The sequence below is a fragment of the Podarcis erhardii genome, assembly GCF_964252035.2.
Source record: "Podarcis erhardii genome assembly, chromosome: 16".
In the NCBI taxonomy this organism is placed as follows: Eukaryota; Metazoa; Chordata; class Lepidosauria; order Squamata; family Lacertidae; genus Podarcis; species Podarcis erhardii.
Genome location: NC_138514.1, coordinates 34,988,847 through 35,011,570, shown reverse-complemented (window position 1 = coordinate 35,011,570; position 22,724 = coordinate 34,988,847). Strand labels below are relative to the sequence as shown.

The 22,724-nt window shown below is 49.4% G+C and overlaps 1 protein-coding gene across 1 annotated transcript in view; it reads left to right on the top strand.

The window, feature by feature from the left end:
• The window catches only part of VPS53 (VPS53 subunit of GARP complex), a 42,595-nt gene extending 20,228 nt beyond the window's left edge, over positions 1-22,367 (top strand). Inside the window, exons 12-22 of the mRNA XM_081844116.1 lie at positions 103-204; positions 1,175-1,269; positions 1,704-1,946; positions 4,062-4,209; positions 5,009-5,091; positions 7,861-7,939; positions 10,425-10,573; positions 14,738-14,807; positions 15,539-15,676; positions 19,233-19,337; positions 20,609-22,367. Of these exons, the coding sequence (XP_081700242.1) occupies positions 103-204; positions 1,175-1,269; positions 1,704-1,946; positions 4,062-4,209; positions 5,009-5,091; positions 7,861-7,939; positions 10,425-10,573; positions 14,738-14,807; positions 15,539-15,676; positions 19,233-19,337; positions 20,609-20,779 (1,383 nt within the window). The 3' untranslated portion in view covers positions 20,780-22,367. The remainder of the gene's footprint in view (positions 1-102; positions 205-1,174; positions 1,270-1,703; positions 1,947-4,061; positions 4,210-5,008; positions 5,092-7,860; positions 7,940-10,424; positions 10,574-14,737; positions 14,808-15,538; positions 15,677-19,232; positions 19,338-20,608) is intronic.
• Positions 22,368-22,724: the final 357 nt, after the last annotated feature.

Below are 22,724 nucleotides of genomic sequence, written 5' to 3'. Positions count from 1 at the left end.
CCGAGTGTTACCAGCGAAGCAGGAAGAGCTCTCCCCTGTCTGCTTTCTCCCTGCCTAATTTCCTTCTGATTTGTCGCGTCGCCCTTCCCTACCTCATCGCAGAAGAAGGCTGAGCCTCCGCCTCCCAACACCAACCCCTTCCTGGAAGACGAAACCATCTTGGAGTCGGACGATGCCACGTTAGAAAAGGCTGACACTGACAGAGTAAGTCTCTTAGCCTCTCGAGGCTTTCGTGGGTGCCGCCCATGTGTTTTCAAGCCCTTCTTCTTGCCCAGAACGGCTGGGCACTTAATTCCCTCCTTTGAAAAAATAAAAATAAAAATGGAGGTTCTCAGATGGAGGAAGGATTGGTCCCGCCAACTCCTTTCTGACCTGCAGGTCCCCAGGCTCCCCTGTGTGAGATTTTGCATTGGACTACAGTCAAAAACCCAGGAAGGTGTCAGAGCTTTGGGCCATAGAATGTCAGAAGGGAACCCAAGGGCCATCTAGTCCAGCCCCCTACGATGCATCTAGCTCAGTGCTGTCTACTCTGGCTGGCAGTAGCTATCTAGCCCCACCTGCAGATGCCTTTGGGGGTGGAACCTGAGACCTTTTCCATGCAGAACAGAAGCTCTTGGCCCAGGGGTCAGCCGGGGGCCGGTCCACTGTCTCTCGGACCTTGTGGGGGGGGCCAGACTATTTGGGGGGGGGGGAATGAACGAATTCCTATGCCCCACAGATAACCCAGAGATGCATTTTAAATAAAAGGACACATTCTACTTATGTAAAAACATGTTGATTCCTGGACTGTCCACGGGCCGGATTTAGAAGGCGATTGGGCCGGATTCGGGCCCCGGGCCTTCGTTTGCCTACCCCTGCTCTTGCCTCTGAGCTTGCAGCCCTTCTCCTAAAAACACAGTAAGCTTCTAGTCTTCATGGTTTAAGAGTTCACAAAGGTTCCGAGAAAAATATTTCCCAATCCACTTTCTCTATGCCAAGTTTATTGCAACCCCTCCAACTAACATGTAGGGGATTTTCCTCTTCCGTTTGCTGTTTATGTTTTTGGAAGTGGGGAGCGTTGCAAATGGAAAAGGAGACGTTTTCCTGAGGGTTGAAGAGTCTGAACTGAGTAATTAAAAAATAACAACAATCAAAATTTCTCTGCTTAAAAGTTCCTTCCAACTTTGTTTTCCAGCCCAAAAAGCCGAAAGTTCCAGACAATCCTTTTCATGGCATCGTCTCCAAGTGCTTTGAACCTCACCTCTACGTCTACATTGAATCCCAGGACAAGTGAGTAAAGGAAGTTTTTGGAAGGAAGGAAAAAGACGAGAAATAAGAATGTATTGATGCTCTTTCCTCACCCAAACTTTTGGTCCTGATCCATTGGGAACATCCTTTTTACATTAGCATTGGTACGGGGCCGTGAGCAACTCCCTTTTTAATTTCTTCAATTTCTCGTGTGGGAACAGACCCCTTTGTCCAGACCTTCAGGACGAAAGAAGGGCCACAGATTTGCACAGCCCTGAGAATCTCGGGTTTTGCTTTAAAGACAAGTTTCTAGTCGTCGTGGCTGAGACGGTAGGCTCGGGGGCTTGGCTTCGATGCCCTCTGGTAGATCTGTGCCTCACTGGCTAGAACAAGAATGAATGAGGCAACCAAAAACCGGTCTGAATCCTTTTGCCTGACTGCCTGCATGTTTGTCTTTGCTTCTCTTCTGCCTCCAGAAATCTCAGCGAGCTGATTGACCGCTTCGTGGGGGATTTCAAAGCCCAAGGGCCCCCCAAGCCGAACGTGGACGAGGGCGGGGCTGTCCTGCCCAGCTGTGCTGACCTCTTTGTGTACTACAAGAAATGCATGGTGCAATGTTCCCAGCTGAGCACCGGGGAGCCCATGATTGCCCTCTCCACCATCTTCCAGAAATACCTCCGGGAATACGCCTGGAAGATCCTCTCGGGAAATCTGCCCAAGTGAGGTTTTAGCACCGTCAGATCACATTTTTTGAAAAAAATGTTAGCGCTTTAGAGGACCCCCCCCCCAAAATAACAAGAAGTGAAACTATCACTAACAGTGTAATAAATCCAACGTCGAGGGGAGAGCGATGTCTGCAGTCAAAGCAAAGAAAAGTCAATAAACTAGTCCTCAAGAATACAGAGGGTTGGAGCCAACTAAATTCTGCTTGGGGGATACCCAGTGAGATTAATGGATCTTCTTTAGTCGTGGCTTTTCAGTGGGCCTAGACCAGCGGTTCTCAACCTGTGGGTCCCCAGATGTTGTTGGACTACAATGTCCATCATCACTGAGCTCTGGCCTTGCTAGCTAGGGGTGATGGGAGTTGTAGTCCAACAACATCTGGGGACCCACAGGTTTAGAACCGCTGGTCTAGACTGTTGCTGGAAGCAACCCATGAGAAACAGCCTTACACTGAGCTGGAATATTGGCCTATCTGGCTTTGCCTACATGGGCTGGCAGCAGCTCTCCAGGGTAGCAGACAGGAGACCTTGTCCTAGGCCTGCCTAGAGATGCCAGGACTTGAACCTGGGACCCTCTGTATGCAAAGCAGGTGCGCTCAATCACTGAGCTACGCTCAAGTGCAGAGCAGGGGTTGGGAACCTCTAGCCTGTGGGCCAAATGTGGTCCTCCAAGCAACTCTGCCCGACTCTCCACCCTCTCCCTAGGTGACACCCCTCACCGGCCCTACCCCTCACTCTCACCCAGTGCTTATGCCTGGCTGGAAGGTGTCTAACTGTGAAAATGTCCAGATGGAGAGGGATGTGTGTGTGTTGGTGTAGAAACCACTGGCTCTTGTGCGGCTGGGCTGTTGGTGAAAAGATCAGAGGTGACCCTGTGGACCCGCCCCTTTTGCCTCTGGCCCGGCCCACCAGTCAGATGTGCCTGCCCCTTTCCCCAAAGATCGTCCACAAAAGAATGTGGAATGTAGCCTGTTGCACCCTTGAATATAATTATTCTTGTTCTGCAGGAAAAGAGACTTCATGGTAAGGAGATTGAGAAAGACAATGGTTTGGTCCCCTTGATTACCAATGTGAATTATCCCAGGGAATGCAGGACAATGCAGTATTGTATATACCATATTTTGCTGTGTATAAGATGATGCTTTTTGCTGGAAAAAATTAGGCAAAAATTGGGTGTCGTCTTATACACGGATAGTGAATTCACAGGGGGGTCGTGCGATTAATGGCAGCAGTGAGCAAGAGATTGGCAGCAGCGATTGGGCGGGTGATTGGTTGGGGCAGGTGATTGGCAGCTGCGGCAAGTGGGCGGGGTGGGCTGTTGGTGGCGGCGAGTGGGCAGACAGTTGGCGGATGCAGCGAGGTGTGCAATTGGCAGTGGCTGTGGCAAGCGATTGGCAGTGGTGGGCAGGCGGGTGAGCGATTGGCAGAAGTGACCACCCCCACCCCAAAAAGCTAAACAATTTCTTAATTTGGGGTTAATTTTTTTGTTGTTGTTTAGTCGTGCCCGACTCTTCGTGACCCCCTGGACCAGAGCACACCAGGCCCTCCTGTCTCCCGCAGTTTGGTCAAACTCATGCTGGTAGCTTCGAGAACACTGTCCCGCCATCTCGTCCTCTGTCATCCCCTTCTCCTTGTGCCCTCCATCTTTCCCAACATCAGGGTCTTTTCCAGGGAGTCTTCTCTTCTCCTGAGGTGGCCAAAGTACTGGAGCCTCAGCTTCAGGATCTGTCCTTCCAGTTGAGCACTCAGGGCTGATTTCCTTCAGAATGGAGAGGTTTGATCTTCTTGCAGTCCATGGGACTCTCAAGAGTCTCCTCCAGCACCATAATTCCTAATTAATAAAAAAATAGTTAAAAAAAATAAGGGTCGTCTTATACATGGGGGCGTCTTATACACGGAAAAATACGGTATTTTAATTTTACTAATCGCCTCCTATACAACCTATGCAAGAAAAACAAAAGAAGAAGTTAAAAACCCACCAGAAACAGCCGATGCATTTAAAGCGATGCATTTAAAATAATTTAAAACAAAACTGGCATTCACAGCTGGCTGCTTTTTGGGCTGTCAAACCCCCCTCTGTGTTTAATTGCCGTGTTGTTTCCCTCCTTGCAGAACAACCAGCAGCAGCGGGGGGCTGACAATCAGCAGCCTGCTGAAGGAGAAAGAGGGTTCGGAGGTGGCCAAGTTCACCCTGGAAGAGCTCTGCCTGATCTGCAGTATCCTCAGCACGGCCGAGTACTGCTTGGCGACCACCCAACAGGTAAAGCCTGCGGGCGGTTGGGGGGCCAGGGAGCGCCGGGGAATCGTGCAGGGATGTGATCTTCAGCCAAAAATAACATGGTTGCCCGGTCCTACCTTAAAACGAAACCCAAGTTTCTAGTCCTTATGAGGTTAGGGCAGAGGCTGGGGGAGATTGTTGGGAGATGGATTTCAACAATGACTGTGGCTGCAACGCGCAGGCTGTCTCCTCCCACTTGCTCTCGAGGAAGCCTAGCACATGGGTAGGCAAACTAAGGCCCAATCGCCTTCTAAATCTGGCCCATGGATGGTCCGGGAATCAGCATGTTTTTACATGAGTAGAATGTGTCCTTTTCTTTAAAATGCATCTCTGAGTTATTTGTGGGGGCTGCCTGGTGTTTTTACATGAGCAGAATGTGTACTTTTATTTAAAATGCATCTCTAGGTTATTTGTGGGGAATAGGAATTCGTTCATTCCCCCCCCCTTCAAAATATAGTCTGGCCCCCCATGAGGTCTGAAGGACAGTGGACCGGCCCCCTGCTGATAAAGTTTGCTGACCCCTGGCATAGCACATCTGAAAACACCCTGCTGTTTCTGACAGAATTCTAGAAATGTGGAAACGGGGGTCCCCAGTTATTAGGGGTGTGGGGTGCACATATCTGTCCCTGGGTGCCTCACATGGGCTGTTTTTAATTTTAGACTTAAGGCAGAGAGCAGTAGGCATGGTTAAGCGGGTGGTTAGACTTGACGTTTTGGGATTAGCCAGACTTTCACGGAGAAAGCCTCTCTCCCTGTCTCACACCCCAAACTTCTTCAACAGCTCGAAGAGAAGCTCAAAGAGAAAGTCGACGCCAGTCTGGTGGAGCGGATCAATCTGATGGGGGAGATGGATACCTTTAGCATGTATGTATGCCTCTGGCGGCCTCCCGCGCCCCCCCCCATGTGCGGATCTGGGGTCCTGGGCTGGCTGGGACTGCTGGGGAGTCATAGCCCAAAAACTCAGATTGCCAAAGACATTTGCTTGTCTGGATGGAGGAGAGAGAGGTGTACATGTACAGAAACTAGTCTACCGTCCAAAAGTTAAGATTTGCACTCACTGCCCTGCCTACTTTTGCCGTTGCCTCCGCCCACCACCAAAGTGCGGCCCCCGGAAGGTTGCTCAGATGGGAACGCGGCCCCTCCCCCAGGCTGCAAATCACCCCTGCAACAAGGCCTTTAAACAGGCAGAGGCAAACTTGGCCCCCCAGATGTTCTGGGACTACAACTCCCGTCATCCCTGACCACTGGTCCTGTTAGCTAGGGATGATAGGAGTTGTAGACCCCAAACATCTGGAGGGCCGAGTTTGCCTATGCCTGCCTTTCAAGATTAAAAGCATTCTTTAAGTTGGCTTTCCCATTTTTGCAGGTTTCCCTTTTTTTAAACATCTGCTCAGCTCCTCCAAGGACCACCGTGGGGCCTGCGAGCCCCTCTCCCTCCCCGCCACTGCCGCCACCTTGGCAGCCATATTGGCAGCCACAGCTCCCCGCGGTGCCTGTGTTTTCCAGGCCTTTTTTTCCTGACAGGCCTGTCAGCTGAGGTGACGTTTCCCTCACGCTGAAAGAAAATTGAAGTAGACGAGTGCTGATATTTCTATTAACGGGTGACTGTTTTTATGCGCCGTTAACAGCTGCGTGTGTGAGCCCTGACAGGCCGGGAGTTTTGTCGCGGCTTTTTTTTTTTATTTCCCAGCACGAGTGGAAATGTTACGAGGAGGTGGCGGAGCGAGTTCTCGTGTCGTGACGGGTGGCTTCAGCATTGACGGCTCTGTCAGGAAGTTATTTTGGCCGTTCCTGAGGGAAGATTGACAGCTTTAATTTACTAAGAGTAGATTACGCCTGGGAAGGCGTAATTTGTGTCTCCCAAATTTGGCAGCTGAGTGGAGCGCCGAGCTTGTTTCTCTAATAGAGCTGTTCAGCACAATTCAAATTGTGTTAACATTCGTTTACCCCCCTGTGTTTCGTTGTAGAACTTCTTAGCCTTTCATTACATAGAAAGGGCTTCTCACTGGCGTGATTGCCACCTAGATCCCAACCTAGATTTTGTTGGACTACAAGTCCCATCGTCACTTGCCTTACTGGCTAAGGATAATGGGAGTTGTAGTCCAATGACATCTGGAGGTGGGAAAGGCTGGTGTGGTAAATAAGAGTGCCAGATTGGGATGAGGGAGATGGGGGCTTGTATCCTCACCTGGGCATGAAGTTTGCCAATGAACACTGGGCCAGTCACTGCCTCTCAGCCCAAACTACCTGGCAGGGCTTGTCGTGAGGGATAAAACAGGGAGGAGATCTGTGCATCCCATCTCGAGCCCTTTGAAAGAAATTTCTGGTCCTCCTTTCCTACCGAAGGGGGCCCAGGGCCAAAAAGTTAAAATAATGCCATTTAAAATGAAAAACATATTTAAAACAGTATAAAACTCAAATGTGTTTAAAACATTTAGAACATCTGGAAGTCATGTAAAAGTAATGAGGAAGTGAAAAATGCATTCTGCTCAAAACACATTTGCACAAAAGCACTTGCAATTCATAAAAGAGCTGCAGTTCCCAGAGTGGTTTAACCATCAGTCCGTCTGCCCAGGGAACTCTGGGGATTGTGGCTCTGGGAGGGGAATGGGGTCTCCCAACAGCTCTTACTACCCACCACAAAATACAACTCCCAGAATTCTTTGGAAGAAGAAGCCATGACTGTTTAAAGTGGTATAGGACTGCTTTAAAAATACAGGGCTTTGTTGTTTAGTCGTTTAGTCGTGTCCAACTCTTTGTGACCCCCTGGACCAGAGCACGCCAGGCACTCCTGTCTTCCACTGCCTCCCGCAGTTTAGTCAAACTCATGCTGGTGGCTTCGAGAACACTGTCCCACCATCTCGTCCTCTGTCGTCCCCTTCTCCTTGTGCCCTCCATCTTTCCCAACATCAGGGTCTTTTCCAGGGAGTCTTCTCTTCTCATGAGGTGGCCAAAGTATTGGAGCCTCAGCTTCACAATCTGTCCTTCCAGTGAGCACTCAGGGCTGATTTCCTTCAGAATGGAGAGGTTTGATCTTCTTGCTGTCCATGGGACTCTCAAGAGTCTCCTCCAGCACCATAATTCAAAAGCATCCATTCTTCGGCGATCAGCCTTCTGTATGGTCCAGCTCTCACTTCCATACATCACTACTGGGAAGACCATAGCTTTAACTATACGGACCTTTGTTGGCAAGGTGATGTCTCTGGTTTTTAACAAGTACAGGGCAGGTGGGGCCTAAATGTTGAAAAGTAGGGTGTCAGGGCGCTTTCCCCTAAACTTGCTAGTTTTCTGCAGGCAGGGAATTTTAATGAAGATTTTGCCTGGAGGCAATCCTGAATCCCTCCCTTTTCCAGCGTAAGGTTGCATCTCTAGAACAGAGTGTGCAAGCAGAGAAATTCAGTGATCTCCTCCTTGACCCTGAGCTCACCCAGCTGGCCTTTGCCTCAGTCATTTCATCTCATCTCACTTTCATTATTTTTTTCCTGGTGTCTCTGTATCATTAAAAAAAGGAAATTCAGAAAGTTGTCAGATGAGTAACAACAACTTTCTAGGGCATCACAGCTAGCGGGGCCTTCTTTGTGTTGGCTCCCACTGCAATAAACGTAAAATGAAACCGCCTTGTTCCCTTTGCAGAGTGATTTCTAACAGCATCCAGCTTCTGGTACAGGATTTGGACGCTGCCTGTGACCCAGCTCTCACGGCCATGAGCAAGGTAGGAGTCTCAAACTTTTAAAAGCTAAAGTTGGAAGGGATTCCGGAGGACGTGTATTCCAACCCCGAGAAGCTTACCAAACTATCAGAGTGCTGCTCACGTTTTATACCGCATTTTATGCTGTTTTTTGTAGCATCAATGAAGTGTTTTAAATTTGTTGTTAGCCGCCCTGAGCCTGGTTTTCTGAACCAGGAAGGACGGGGTATAAATAAAAAATTATAATTATTTTAAAACAAATTTTGAAGAGGTGTACAAAATGTGAGAATACCACAGTCTGAACCTCAGGCCAGCGGGTTCAGATGTGGTCCATGGGACTCTCCCCAGGCCACGCCCCCTCTCCCCAGGCCACGCCCCATCTCTGAAGGCCACGCCCCTTGCCAGTCCTGCTTTGCACCTTCCTTGAGTGTTTTGGTCTGGCTGCTGGAAATGTGTCCTTGGTCCTGACGCCTCTTTGCTTCCCTGGATGGAGGCGGAAGAGGGATAATAATAATAATAATAATAATAATAATAATAATAATAATAATAATAATAATTTTGTTTACAGTGGTGCCCCGCAAGACGAATGCCTCGCAAGACGGAAAACCCGCTAGACGAAAGGGTTTTCCGTTTTGGAGGCGCTTCGCAAAACGAATTTCCTATGGGCTTGCTTCGCAAGATGAAAATGTCTTGCGAGTTCCTGCGGGGGTTTTCCCCTCCCCCCCCCGTTTTCTAAGCCGCTAAGCCGCTTATCAGCTGATCCGATAAGCCGATAAGCCGCTAAAAGCCGCTAAGCTGCTAATAGTGCTAATCCGCTAAGCTGTCAATGGGCTTGCTTCGCAAGACGAAAAAACCGCTAGACGAAGAGAATCGCGGAACGGATTCTTTTCGTTTTGCGAGGCACCACTGTATTTATACCCCTCCCTCCCTAGCCCAAGGCTCAGGGCGGCTAACAAACAATAATAAAAACAAGTTGAATAAATACAACTTAAAAACAAAATTAAAATACAACATTAAAATATTGAAACATTAAAATATTAAAATGCAGCTGCATCACAGGAGGAGAAAGGAAAAGAAAAAAGGAAGAGGGGGAGGGAATCAAATTGGCTCTAAGCCAAAGGCCAGGCGGAACAACTCTGTCTTACAGGCCCTGAGGAAAGAAATCAGATCCTGCAGGGCCCTGGTCTCATGAGGCAGAGCGTTCCACCAGGCCGGGGCCAGTGTTGAAAAGGCCCTGGCTCTGGTTGAGGCTAATCTGACTTCCTTAGGGCCTGGGACCTCTAGGGTGTTGCTATATAGGGACCTTGAGGTCCTCCGTGGGGCATACCGGGAGAGGCGGTCCCGTAGGTACGAGGGTCCTAGGCCGTGAAGGGCTTTAAAGCTCAAAACCAGCACTTTAAATCTGACCCTGTACTCCACCGGGAGCCAGTGCACCTGGAAAAGCACTGGGTGAATATGCTCCCATGGCAGAGACCCCGTGAGGAGCCTCGCTGCAGCATTCTGCACCCGCTGGAGTTTCTGGGACAGCTTCAAGGGCAGCCCCGCGTAGAGCGAATTACAGTAGTCAAGCCTGGAGGTGACCATCGCATGGATGAGCAAGTGTGCATAGAAGCTGGCCTACTGCACAGAGGCAAAAAATTGGCATTGGTTGCTCCGCCTACTTTTGCCTCTGGCCCCTCCCACTGCCTGCACACGGCCCCCAGGAAGTTGTCCAGAAGGGAATTTGGCCCTCAGACTCAAAAAGGATTCCCACCCCCAGCTGTATACAAAAACCAAGCTGTGTTAGGGGGTCAGCTGCTGCTGGTAGCACAAACGGAAAGCTACAAAGTTGAGCGCAGGGGTCAAATAAATCCCCGCCTTACCCAAATTTGATCTTCTGGCCCACTCCGTCTCCCGCCAAAATTGCACCCGGCAGCCTTAAACTACCTGACAGGACCGTTGTGAGCATACGAATGGGGTTGGAGGGAGAGAATGACGTAGGAGATTTCTTTCCTCCTTCCTTGGAGGAAAGACGGGATTAAAATACCGTATTTTCCTGCGTATAAGCCGACCCCCCAACTTTTCCAGTTAAAATATAGAGTTTGGGATATACTTGCCGTATAAGACTACCCCTCTTCCAACACACACCAAATAAAAATTTAAAAAACCAGTCTCCAGTCCAGCTCGGAAATCCGCTCCACTTCCCAGTGGCCGGGGGCTTCTGGGGCCAATTTCCAAGCGTATTTCTGTTTCATCTAGAGAGCTTGGTGTCCTCTGATTTAATTTGCTGTCATTTTATCCTTTGGTGGGGAGTTGCTGCAGGAGCTGCTGCTGTAGCCGGCGTATAAGACGACCCCCGACTTTTGAGAAGATTTTCCTGGGTTAAAAAGTAGTCTTATACGCCAGAAAATACAGTAATCACACGGGCACGAAAATCTTGGGCAGCATCCCTATCGGTTTGTGTTGCATTCAGGCTTCGGAAGCTGGGTTTCGTTCCACTGCTACGTAAAAACCTCCCGTCTCCTTGCAGATGCAGTGGCAGAACGTGGAGCACGTGGGCGACCAAAGCCCCTATGTCACGTCGGTGATCTTGCACATCAAGCAGAACGTCCCCATCATCCGGGACAACCTGGCCTCCACCCGAAAGTACTTCACGCAGTTCTGCATCAAGTTTGCCAAGTGAGTTCCTCCTGCTGCTCTGCTTGCATAATAATAATAATAATAATAATAATAATAATAATTTATTATTTATACCCCGCCCACCTGGCTGAGTTTCCCCAGCCACTCTGGGCGGCTTCCAATCAAGTGTTAAAAACAGTACAGTGTTAAATATTAAAAACTTCCCTGAACAGGGCTGCCTTCAGATGTCTTTTAAAGAGAAGATAGCCGCTTATTTCCTTCACATCTGATGGGAGGGCGTTCCACAGGGCCACCACCGAGAAGGCCCTCTGTCTAGTTCCCTGTAACCTCACATCTCTCAGTGAGGGAACCGCCAGAAGGCCCTCGGCACTGGATCTCAGTGTCCGGGCTGAACGATGGGGGTGGAGACGCTCCTTCAGGTATACAGGACCGAGGCTGTTTAGGTATGCATGGCCTTCTGGGACCTCTGGCCCTCCAGGCTTCTCTGTTCGGCCCCCCAGGACTCTCTTGCCAGGCCACGCTCCCTCACCGGCCCTGCACCACCACCCTAGCTGGTTTTCACCATCCATGAACTCTGGCAATGCCTCTCACTTGACCGGATGGTGGGCAAAGAGCATCATGTGCAAGTGTGGCCGCTGCTCAGAGCTGGAATTTGCATCCCTTGCCCTGCCCACTTTTGCTCCTTGCCCCGCCCACCGTCGACAAGATTCCCCAGCCATGTGCTGAAACTTCTTCGTCTTCTTTTACTAAACCGCTTTTTATTAAGTTTTACATTTCAAATTTAAATTCAAATGCTGAACGTCATCATCATTTAAGATTCCCTGAATGCTTTGACTCCCCTCCACCCTTCCATGGTTACCATTTCCAGTCTTTTCCCACCGCTTCACTTATTTCCTCTATTTTTCTAATCCTTTTTTACCTTAGTTTTTAGTACATTACGTTATCAAATCCTGCCAAAGCTTTTAGTTGTTTACAGTGTTCTCTTAAATACATTGCAAATTTCCCCCTTAAAGTTCCTCTCTTCCTGGTTTCTGATTTTCCCGGTCACTTTTGCCATATCCCTGTTCAGGGAAGTTTTTAATATTTAATGCTGTACTGTTTTTAACATTTGATTGGGAGCCGCCCAGAGTGGCTGGGGAAACTCAGCCAGATGGGTGGGTTATAAATAATAATAATAATAATAATAATAAATAAAATATCGGCATAGTCCATCATCTTCACCAGCCATTCGTCTCTGGTTGGGACTTTATCTTCTTTCCATCTCTGGGCCAGTAGTATCCGCGTACATAAATAATTGTTTCTGCTCCTATGGTATCTCTGCACCTAAGATTCCTAGCAAAAAAGCCTCTGGTTTTCCCCACAAATGTTATTTTAAACATTTTTTTCAACTCATTATATATATTTTCCCATAATGCTTTTGTTATCTTGCAAGCCCACCACATGTGGTAGAAGGTACCTGTGCTGAAACATCTTAGGCTGAAATCCTCCTGCTTAGCTGAAAACCCCATGGAACAGAACTTTACCTCTGAGCCGAAAAGGAGAGGGTTGTGCCATGATAGTGTGTAGCCTTGAAACCTCAATGCGGTTTGACATGGGGACCAGCCTACACCAAAGGGATGGTTGTAGTCTTAGGCAGAGGATGGCTGAACAAGCCGTCCCAGAGGAGAAGTGGAAGAACAATGATTACATACGCATACATACATAATTTTATTTGTATGATGCCTTTCCACAGTTAAAACCAAGTTCAAAGGCGGCTTACAACAGGAAAAAATACCGTAATTACAAACATAACAGAAATAGGCACAAACAAACAAACATAACATCAAAAAGTACACATCCAAATTAAAACAGTTTCCACATAAGTCGTAACACCATCTAAAATAAAGGTATAACAAAATTAAAATCGGTAACAGCAACAAAAAAACGGCCAAACAACAACAGTTGTTGTTGTTTAGTTGTGTCCGACTCTTCGTGACCCCATGGACCAGAGCACGTCAGGCAGGTAGCCTTTGAGAACACTGTCCCGCCATCTCGTCCTCTGTCGTCCCCTTCTCCTTGTGCCCTCCATCTTTCCCAACATCAGGGTCTTTTCTAGGGAGTCTTCTCTTCTCATGAGGTGGCCAAAGTCTTGGAGCCTCAGCTTCAGAATCTGTCCTTCCGGTGAGCACTCAGGGCTGATTTCCTTCAGAATGGAGAGGTTTGATCTTCTTGCAGTCCATGGGACTCTCAAGAGTCTCCTCCAGCACCAGAATTCAGTACCCAAACAGTACCCCGGTCCAAGCGTGTTCAGCAGCCTCCGCTTTTGCAGCTGGAGTCAGTCTGGACCCCACCTTCCCAGTCCAGGTGGAGAATGCCTGCAAGACAGGGAGTAGGTCTTCCAGGATCCGCAGCCCAGATGGGCTTGATGGCCTCAGTTGGTTACGTTTCAGGAAGCAGAGAGGAACCAGTTCTCCAAATGGAGAGAAGTAGAAAGTGGGGTCCTCCAATCCATGGATTGTTTTGGGAAATAAAAGTCAGAGGCCCCGCAATTTTTCCTTGCCTTGTAAGAAGGCAGCCATTACCATTTCTCCTCAGCCTCTGATCCAGCTAAGGTAGACTTCTTTGGAGCAGAGATGTTCCATTCAGTTGCTGTCTGGCTCAGTGTGTTTCTTTGAAGCTTTCCCTCCTTCAAACCCCTCTTTTCATGTTTTTGTCGAGAAATACGCAGGCGGATCTCTCGGACTGGTTTGCACCAACATTTTGGGGCTCTCTGTGTCCCTTTCCCCCTCTCTGGGAGCGTTTAGTTTCACCTTCGGGGGCCCTCTCCTGATAAATCATCAGATGTTGGCGGGCCTTCTAAAGTGCTGCCTCTGCGAAAAATTTACGGCGCTTCAGGCTCCAACAGAAACTGTGCCTGAGGTTTTTATAGTATCGCTTAGAGGGGCGATAAATCCATTTATAGATTAAATACACAGACTTCTGCCATTTTTGCTGGGCAGGCTTTTAATAGCTTGGCTCTGCTTGCCTGGCTCTTTTTAATTTCAATTTTTTTTTATTATAAAGACTTCACTGATTAGCCCACATCATGGAGGGAAACTTTGCCCGACTCTTGCATCTGGAACGAGTTTGGATGGAGAGGGGAAGGGAACATTACTTTAAATATCGCTGCGTTTGTGGAAGCCTGCGAGGGTGTCTCCTTCGCCTCAGCAGCTGTGGGCTGAAATCCCTAGAGATCAGCTTCTTGGTCACTTTTATTCCATTTTAAAAGCTGCTAGTCCCCATGGCCGCAGGAGTACGCTTAAAAATGTGTGGGCAACACCTGGTTGCAATCTCAAGGTGCCTCTGGAACATAGGTAGCTGCCTTGAAACCATATCAGACCATTGGCATCCATTGAGCTTAGCTTTGTCTACACTGGTTGGCAGCAGCAGTTCTCCAGAGTTTCAGGCAGCAAGTATTTCCCGGTCTTATCTGAAGATACTGGGAGACCTTCTGCATGTGGAAAAAACCAGAAGAGCCTGGGTCAAAGGGGGACTATCTAGCCTAGCGTCCTGTTCCCACAGTGGCGCCCAAGATGCCCTGATGGGAGTCCCATAGTTTAGATCTGTGCTGTGTGAAAATGGACTTTATTTTAGCTCTCCAGAATCTCCCAATAGTCAGCTTCGCTGCATGTCCGCAAGTTAAGTGGGAAGGAGAAAAACATTTCTCTGTGCATAATTTTATAAGATTCTATCATGTTGCCTCTTGTCTGCCATTCTCGGCAGTGGTGCCCGCCCTGTGGAACTCCCTCCCACCAGATGTCAAAGAATTCAACAACAACCTAGCTTTTAGAAGACATCTGAAGGCAGCCCTGATTAGGGAAGTTTTTAATGTTTGATGTTTTGTCGTGTTTTTAATATTCTGTTGGGAGCCGCCCAGAATGGCTGGGGAAACCCAGCCAGATGGGGTGGGGTATAAATAATAAATTATTATTATATTATTATTTCTCCCAAATGCAGCAACCTTTCCTCAGAGGGGAGTCGCTCCACCCCCCTTGATATTTTTTGTTTGTTTCATTTACATTTTTGTTGTTTAAAAAAAGACTGTTTTCCCCTTCCTTTTCTTTGTTTGTTAAATTGTTAAAAAGGAGGAGAGGGGAAATTACACTTGTGTTTTTTATTTTATTTAAGTGGGAGGGATAAAATGTGGAGTGTGCCATGTTGATTTCTTCGATTCTTTCCCCGCAGCTCCTTCATCCCCAAATTTATCAACCACCTCTTCAAGTGCAAGCCCATCAGCATGGTGGGGGCAGAACAGGTGAGAATCAAGGACTGGAAGGGATCAGGTTAGGCAGAGGCCTGCAGGCAGAGCAGCGTGGGGAAGGGAGAACATTGCATTTTGAATTTTTAAGTATTTTTAAAATATAAATATTGCATTGGGGTGCCTAACGTACCACACTTTGGAAGCAAATCCCATGTTGTCTGCAGAATGTATTTCTGAATGGCATTTTCCTTCATCCAGCAAAAAGAAGTCCGAGCAGAGGCAGCCCAGCGAGGCAGCCACTCTGAGCTGCCATTGAAAATCCTGGGCAAGAGGCCAAGAGGAAGCTTCCATTTCTGCTCTTAAATAAACCACAGTTCCTAGTGATTTCTGAACTCAGGGAACTGTGGTTTGTTTAAACTTGAGTGAGTTTTTTTGCCTGGGCTTAAGCAAGCCGCAGTGCCCTGAGTTTCTATTTCTTAGCATATGCCAGAAGAAGAATGTTTTAGTGCAGGGTAGCCAACGTGATCTCTTCCCAACATTACCGACCTGCAACTTCCATCATCTCTGAGCACTGGCTGTTCTGGTTGGGGATGATGGGACTTGGTGTGGTCCGAAATATCCAGAGGAAAGACGGATTTGGGGTGTTGGAAAACACTAGGATTTCATCCCCCGCCCTCTGGAATAGCCACGTCCTGTGCGTGGAGCTTTCCCACTGGGCAACAAGAGTCGGGAGGGGGCTCCCTTGACCCACTGAAGCTTAACCCCCACCTTTAAATCTGATGCAGCTGCTTTTGGACACTCATTCTCTGAAGATGGTTCTTCTGGACCTGCCGTCTATCGGGTCCCAGGTGGTGAGGAAGGCCCCGGCCAGCTACACCAAGATTGTGGTGAAAGGCATGACCCGTGCCGAAATGATTCTTAAGGTAACTTCGGGGCTCTTTCTTTCTTTCTTTCTTTCTCTCTCTCTCTCTCTCTCTCTCTCTCTCTCTCTCTCTCTTAGCTGACTCCCTGCTGCCCTTCTGCAAAACTCTCCCGTCTCCTGTCCCACGCACCCACTGTCAGCCTGTTTAGTTGCCTATCGGAAGGGGCGGCATTGTCACGAGAGCCTTGCTGGTCCGTAATCTCACAGTTAGCTCTTTCTTATCAAAAGATGGAGTTAGCTCTTTATTATCAAAAACGCAATTGCCACAGACTTGGTCGAGTGCTGGAGCTAATGAGCAGATCAGCTCATTCCCGGTGGTCTCCCTTCAGGAAAATCAGTTGCTGAAAGTCCTCGTCTCCTCACAACTGTCTTAAGTTCCTTCCTCTCCAGGGGTTTTTCCAAGCAATCGGAGACTGTGCCTTTGTGCAGCCAACCTCTCCTTCGCCCTTTTCATGCCTCTTCTGGTTCTGGGAGACAGGGCAGGAGGGGAACACACCTGGGACTCTTCACCAGCCTGACTCAGCTCTGCTCTTTTGGCCTCCATCCTCCCTCTCTCTTGCTTCCAACTCTGCTTCTTGACTTCTCTCTGCACTGACTCTCCCAGTTCACTAAGCCCTGTAACCTCTTCCCAGTCTGCTCCCTCATTGCCGCCCCACCACCAATCCCCTGAGCCATCATCCCATGGAGGTTCCCCAACTGGTCCCTCCCACCATTTCTCTGCATCCAACCAGTTCGTGACAGGCTCCTCAGTGGTCGACTTTGCCTGCTCAATCCCTGAGAGCATCACCAGGTTTAAAAAGTGACTGGGTGGCCAGTGACCTTTCTCTCCCTGAAGAGCCACTGCCAGATGAGTACGCAGTATTGAGCTTAAATGGACAACAATTCTGTGTCCAGGGCAGCTGTCTACCAGCTCCACCTGGTACGCAGGCTGAGACCCTCCCTGCCCGCAGACTGTCTCAAAAGAGTGGTGCATGCTCTAGTTATCTCCCGCTTGGACTACTGCAACGCACTTTACGTGGGGCTACCTTTGAAGGTGACCTGGAAACTGCAATTAATCCAGAATGCGGCAGCTAGACTGGTGACTGGGAGTGGCCGCCAGGACCACATAACACCGGTCCTGAGAGACCTGCATTGGCTCCCAGTACGTTTCCAAGCACAATTCAAAGTGTTGGTGCTGACCTTGAAAGCCCTAAACGGCCTCGGCCCAGTATACCTGAAGGAGCGTCTCCACCCTCATCGTTCAGCCCGGACACTGAGATCCAGCGCCGAGGGCCTTCTGGCAGTTCCCACATTGCGAGAAGTGAGGTTACAGGGAACCAGACAGAGGGCCTTCTCGGTAGTGGCGCCCGCCCTGTGGAACACTGTCCCTTCAGATGTGAAGGAAACAAGCCGCTATCTTCTCTTTAAAAGACATCTGAAGGCAGCCCTGTTCAGGGAAGTTTTTAATATTTAACGCTGTACTGTTTTTAACACTTGATTGGGAGCCGCCCAGAGTGGCTGGGGAAACTCAGCCAGGTGGGCGGGGTATAAATAATAAATTATTATTATTATTATTAACAAGCCCATACGTTGCAACCAATGATGGTAACTCAGAGGTAGAACACCTGCCTTCCATGAAGAAGGTCCCAACTTTGATTCACGGCATCCCCAGTGGAAAGAGGCAGCGGGTGTAGGCAGGACTTTGCCCAGAGAGCGACTGCCAGTCAGAGCAGGCACTACTGGCCTAGGTGGAGAAATGGCACGGCCTGTTCTGAGACAGAACACTGGAATGTCAGTGGCTTTTAATAAGTAAATATCCTAGCCCTCCGGCCTCAGATTCTTGGTGCGTGTGTCATTTTTTTTGGGGGGGGGGGAATGTGTCTCACTGACATCTCACAAACAGAGGCCTCCCCCCACACGCCTGGCCCCGATTGCTGGTGGTTTGGTGAATCATCTCTCCTTTGCTTCTGTGGGCCTTGCCTTCCTACACCTCGTAGTAGCCGTGATATATACATATAAGGCAAAACAAAACCCCACCAGCCCTACTCTGGTTTCTTCTGTGGATTCTCTCTCCCTCGAGCCGTAAGGTTTTCTGCACAGACGCAGTGGCTGGTTGCTTGGCTTTCGTAGATAACCACAAGAACTTCCCACAAGACTATTATAGATCTCTCTCTCTCTCTCTCTCTCTCTCTCTCTCTCTCTCTCTCTCTCGTTCCCTGAATGCTGTCCCAGGGCTATGGAGGGGAGGTTTGGGCTCCCCTCGGGGTGGCATTCCTCCGGCGTTTCCGATGAGATCATCGCAGAGGGTTGCCAGCGGTTGCTCCTGCATCACCCCTTGTGCCTGTGGGGCTACGATTCTGTCAGGGTGGGTGGGGGTGGCCTTGCCACTAGAAGCATCCACTTGCTCTGAGTGGCACAGGCTTCTTAGATTGTTTATTGCATTTATATCCCACCCTGCTCCTCATTTAATGCCCATTCAGTATGGCGGGAAGGAATTCAACGGCTTTGGCCCTATATGCCTGACCCCCATCATCCAGCCCGGACACCGAGGTCCACCTCCGAGGGCCTTCTGGCGGTTCCCTCCCTGCGAGAAACGAAGGGAGAGGGAACCAGGCAGAGGGCCTTATCAGTGGTGGCACCTGCCCTGTGAGCAGCTTTGAAAAAGGGCTGGCCAATCCACAGAAGCAGGGAGGGTCTTGGAGCTTGGGTCCTGCTTATGGGCTTCACACTGGCACCTGGTTGGCCGCCGTGAGCCCAGGATGCTGGATTAGATGGGGCACCGGCCTGATCCAGCACAGCTCTTCTTAAGTTCCTAGGATAGGTTCTTGGTGGCTACTAGTCGGCAGGACTGTGTGCTGTCTCTCTCTGAATGCTTCGCATGGCAACATTTTGATGCCTTACTTTCTTCGCCTTCCTTTAACGCTTCAACGTCCCTTGACTTGCTGTGGTTTTTGTGGTCCGTAGTTGCCGTGGTCACAATCACTTTCTTGTGGGATCCTCTTTAGAGCAGCCTCTAAATCATCCTTTCTCAAGCTGTGGGTCCCCAGATGTTGTTGAACTACAACTCCCATCACCCCTAGCTAGCAAGGCCAGAGCTCAGGGATGATGGGCGTTGTAGTCCAACAACATCTGGGGGGACCCACAGGTTGAGAACCGCTGCAAATGAACAGGCGGGAGGGCTGCTGGTGTTAGCATGGTGGCTAGAGCGCTGGGCTAGAACCTGCGAGACCCGAGTTCGAATCGCCCCCTCAGCCGTGAAGCTCTCTCAGTGGGGGCTTCTCTCAGCCGGCCCCGCTCCGCAGGGTGGTTGTGAGGACAAAATGGAGGAGAGGGAGAGAGCTGAGCCTGACGCTTTGAGGAAGAGATGCTAACGTGACAAATAACAATGAAATAAACCCCCACTGGTGGCTTGTGTGTCACCTCTCTGGGGTTCCTCAAGGTTTTAAGGGGGATATTGCAGCCCAGCTCCTTCAAGTTGAAGGTGGCCGTCCCGATCAGGCAGAAGGGCCTTGCCTCAGCCACCCTCTGCCCAGACGACCCTCCCTTCTGACGGTTTTACTCCCCGCCTCTCCCTGCAGGTCGTGATGGCCCCCCACGAGCCGCCCGTGGTGTTTGTGGACAACTACATCAAACTCCTGGCCGACTGCAGCACCGACACCTTCCAGAAGATTCTGGACATGAAGGTGAGGGGAACCCTGTGGGCTCCACCAGCGCTGGTGGCCTCTGCCCCGATTCCAGGGTTTTGAGGCCGGCACTGCAGCTTTCCTGCGTCTCCTGTTCATTTATAGAAGTTGGATGGGACCCCAGAGGGTCATTTAGTCCAGCCCGCTATAACGCAGGAATTTCAGGTCACACAGGAGACCATCCCGATGGGCACTCTCTTGACGCTCTCTTCGGCCGATTTATTTTGGCATTGATTCGTGTGGGGTTTGCCCTATGATGTGTGTGACATCATACTGGGTGCATAGGGAAAGGGTTAACTAATTGTAAAATGACTAACCAATGGGAACCCAGGGGGCAGATTTAACGTGTGTAAGATTTAAGCACAGAGGTTTTTAGTGAGTTAGAGTTGTTGAGAAGACAGTCTGGAGTTAGGAGAGACAGGGAAGAGAAGTCTGTGGGTTGGGCTAGTCTGGTGTCAGAGAGGGAGAGAATTAGTTAAGAGGAGTCAGTCAAACAGCTGAGATCATCAGTCAGAAGGTATTAGGAAGGTAAAGGTAAAGGGACCCCTGACCATTAGGTCCAGTCGTGATTGACTCTGGGGTTGCGGTGCTCATCTCGTTTTACTGGCTGAGGGAGCCAGCGTGCAGCTTCCGGGTCATGTGGCCAGCATGACTAAGCCGCTTCTGGCAAGCCAGAGCAGCACACGGAAATGCCGTTTACCTTCCCGCCGGAGCGGTACCTATTTATCTACTTGCACTTTGACGTGCTTTCAAACTGCTAGGTTGGCAGGAGCAGGGACAGAGCAACAGGAGCTCATCCCGTCGCGGGGATTCGAATCGCCGACCTTCTGATCGGCAAGCCCTAGGCTCTGTGGTTTAACCCAGTGTTTCCCAACCTTGGGTCTCCAGCTGCTGTTGGACTACAATTCCCATCATCCCTGACCATTGGTCTTGCTAGCAAGGGATGATGGGAGTTGTAGTCCAAAAACAGCTGGAGACCCAAGGTTGGGAAACACTGGCTTAACCCACAGCGCCACCCGCTAAAGTTAAAATACTGGCAGGAATATTATCTGAGAAACCATCAACTAGTTAATGTTTGTAAAATAAACTTGTTTAATTTGGTTCACTTTTAACAACTGACTGGATGCAGTGTTTTACCAGAGAGTAACTGGTTGGTGGCAGCGGGGAAGCGAGCACAGTGGTGGCACAGGGATCAATAGACAGTTAAACGTCCAGGGACCCTGTGTGATGGCCACAATTCACCTACACATGTCATTTCCCTCGTCCCGCAGGGTCTGAAGAGGAGTGAGCAGAGCAGCATGCTGGACTTGTTCCGCCAGAGGCTCCCGGCTCCCCCCTCCGGAGGCGACAACGCCGCCTCCATCTCCCTGGCGGCCCCTACACCCGAGCAGGAATCCTCGCGCATCCGCAAGCTGGAGAAACTCATCAAGAAGAGGCTCTAGAGGGCTGCGGCTTCTTCTTCTTCTTCTTCCCCTCCACGCCCTGCTCTCTCTTTCTCCAAGATGAGCCGTGCCAGTTCTGGAACCCCCCTTGAGATGGCTTCTTGCTCAGGCTGCTGAGAATGAGCCTACCCTTCGGCCGCTCCTGGTACTCCAGATTCAAATTCCTCATTGCTCATTTTTGGAAGATCCTTGGCATTGAGACTGTACTAGCCAGAAAAGTCACACAAGGGAGCTTTTCGGCTATCCTGTACCACTTCAGACTCTAGTGAGGAACGTCTCCTGAGCCACTTTCAAAAATATAAAGGAATCGCCCCACATATTTCACTTTTTCATTGTCACATGCTTGCTTCGCTATGAGTATGGGTTGTTTGCATAGGGAGGAGGATATTCAGACGTGCAGTTCCGCCCCACGGTCTGAAATGATACAGGCCTGCAAGTCCTCAACATGGGATCTCTCCTAATGGGATCAGTTCTGCGCTTTTCCCTCCATAGGAATCCCCTGAGCTTCTCCACCTGAGCTGCTTCATCTCCCTGCCATTGCCTTCCCTGTGTTCACTTCCATACAGTCCCCGCAGCACAGTGGTCCTCAGTGAGGCCGAGTGCTGCTTTGTCCTCTGTGTGGGAATGGCTGTTATGGTCCTGCACAGGAATGCACTTTTATTGTAAGAAAACGCGGAAGCCAGGTGCAGGGAATGTTGATGGTCCTGGAACCCGCAGGATATGACAGGTCCCTATTCACTCCCACCCTCCCCCCAGTGACTTTCCTGCAGGGTCCTTTTAGTTGTGGCTCCTAAAAACACCCTGGCAGCTTGGTTTCGAAACAATAATTTGCATTGTTTTCCGGAGGCGGGGCTGAGCTAAGGCCTAGGGGCCACTAGCTGCCGACCCTCCTTGACCGGAGTCGGCTGCTGCCCTGCTGCTTGACTCAGTTGGCCCTTTGTCCCATTTGGCTTCTTTGAGGCGTGCGTGGTGTTGACTCTCGCTACGGATCCGCTTGCGAAAGGAAGCCTAATCAAGGCGGGCGTGGCTTCTCCCTCCTAGGCTATATAGATGTCCTTGCGTTAAGGGCAAACAAAACCCGGGCCATAAATTCCAAAGGTGATAAAGATCAGGAAGCTGAAAAATATTCAGAGCTGGGTTTGTCCACCCAACCCTGCCTTTGCAGCTATGTAGACAAAAGGTTGAGCATTAAAATGGAGGTATACTTTTCGCTGTTGACAGTTTTTGCCATTTTGGCATGAAGATTTAAAAAAACTTTGTTTTTTTGTCATCTTGATTTGAAACTACCCTCTTTCCTTATTTATCAGGTGATTTTGGATGGTTAGGTTCCCTTTCAGTTGTATATTTTCTGTTCTGTATAGCTCTCCTTTAAGTTGTACATTTTCTGTTAATAAAGAGGATTCTTCTGTGAGGTTTTTCTTTTTCTTTTTGTTAAGTTCTGCCTTCCTGTCAGATTTTTATTCCTTTTGCTGTTTCTTGCAGAGTGAAGTTTAAGTGAAGTAAATGGGCTGCCTCTTTTCATGTCGTCTGTGTTTGTACATGTTTTCAGTGATATCTATTAAACAAAGTCGGAACCGTTTTTGCCAAAGGGAGTGTGTGAGAGCAAGCCCAGAACTCATTAAACACACTTTAGTCTTACTCCCCGCACCCCAACGGTTTAATTTTAGAGGAGCCAGTTCCTTTGATTTGAGCATGAATTGCTTCTTTGGCCAGGACTCGTGGGCAAGCTCCAGAACAGTCATTCAGGCAGAGACACAATGGATATCCTCCTTGGAGGGGCAGCTAGGTCTCCTGCATCCTTGTCTTGGTGGAACTGCCTTGCCTTGAACAGATGCTGATTGGACTGAGCTCTAAGGGCAGAATAGTGCCTCATACAGAGATGCGGAGGGCAGGCTCCTCAGAGGACAGGCAGCTTTTCTGCATCTCTCTGTTGGAAAGAACTGAA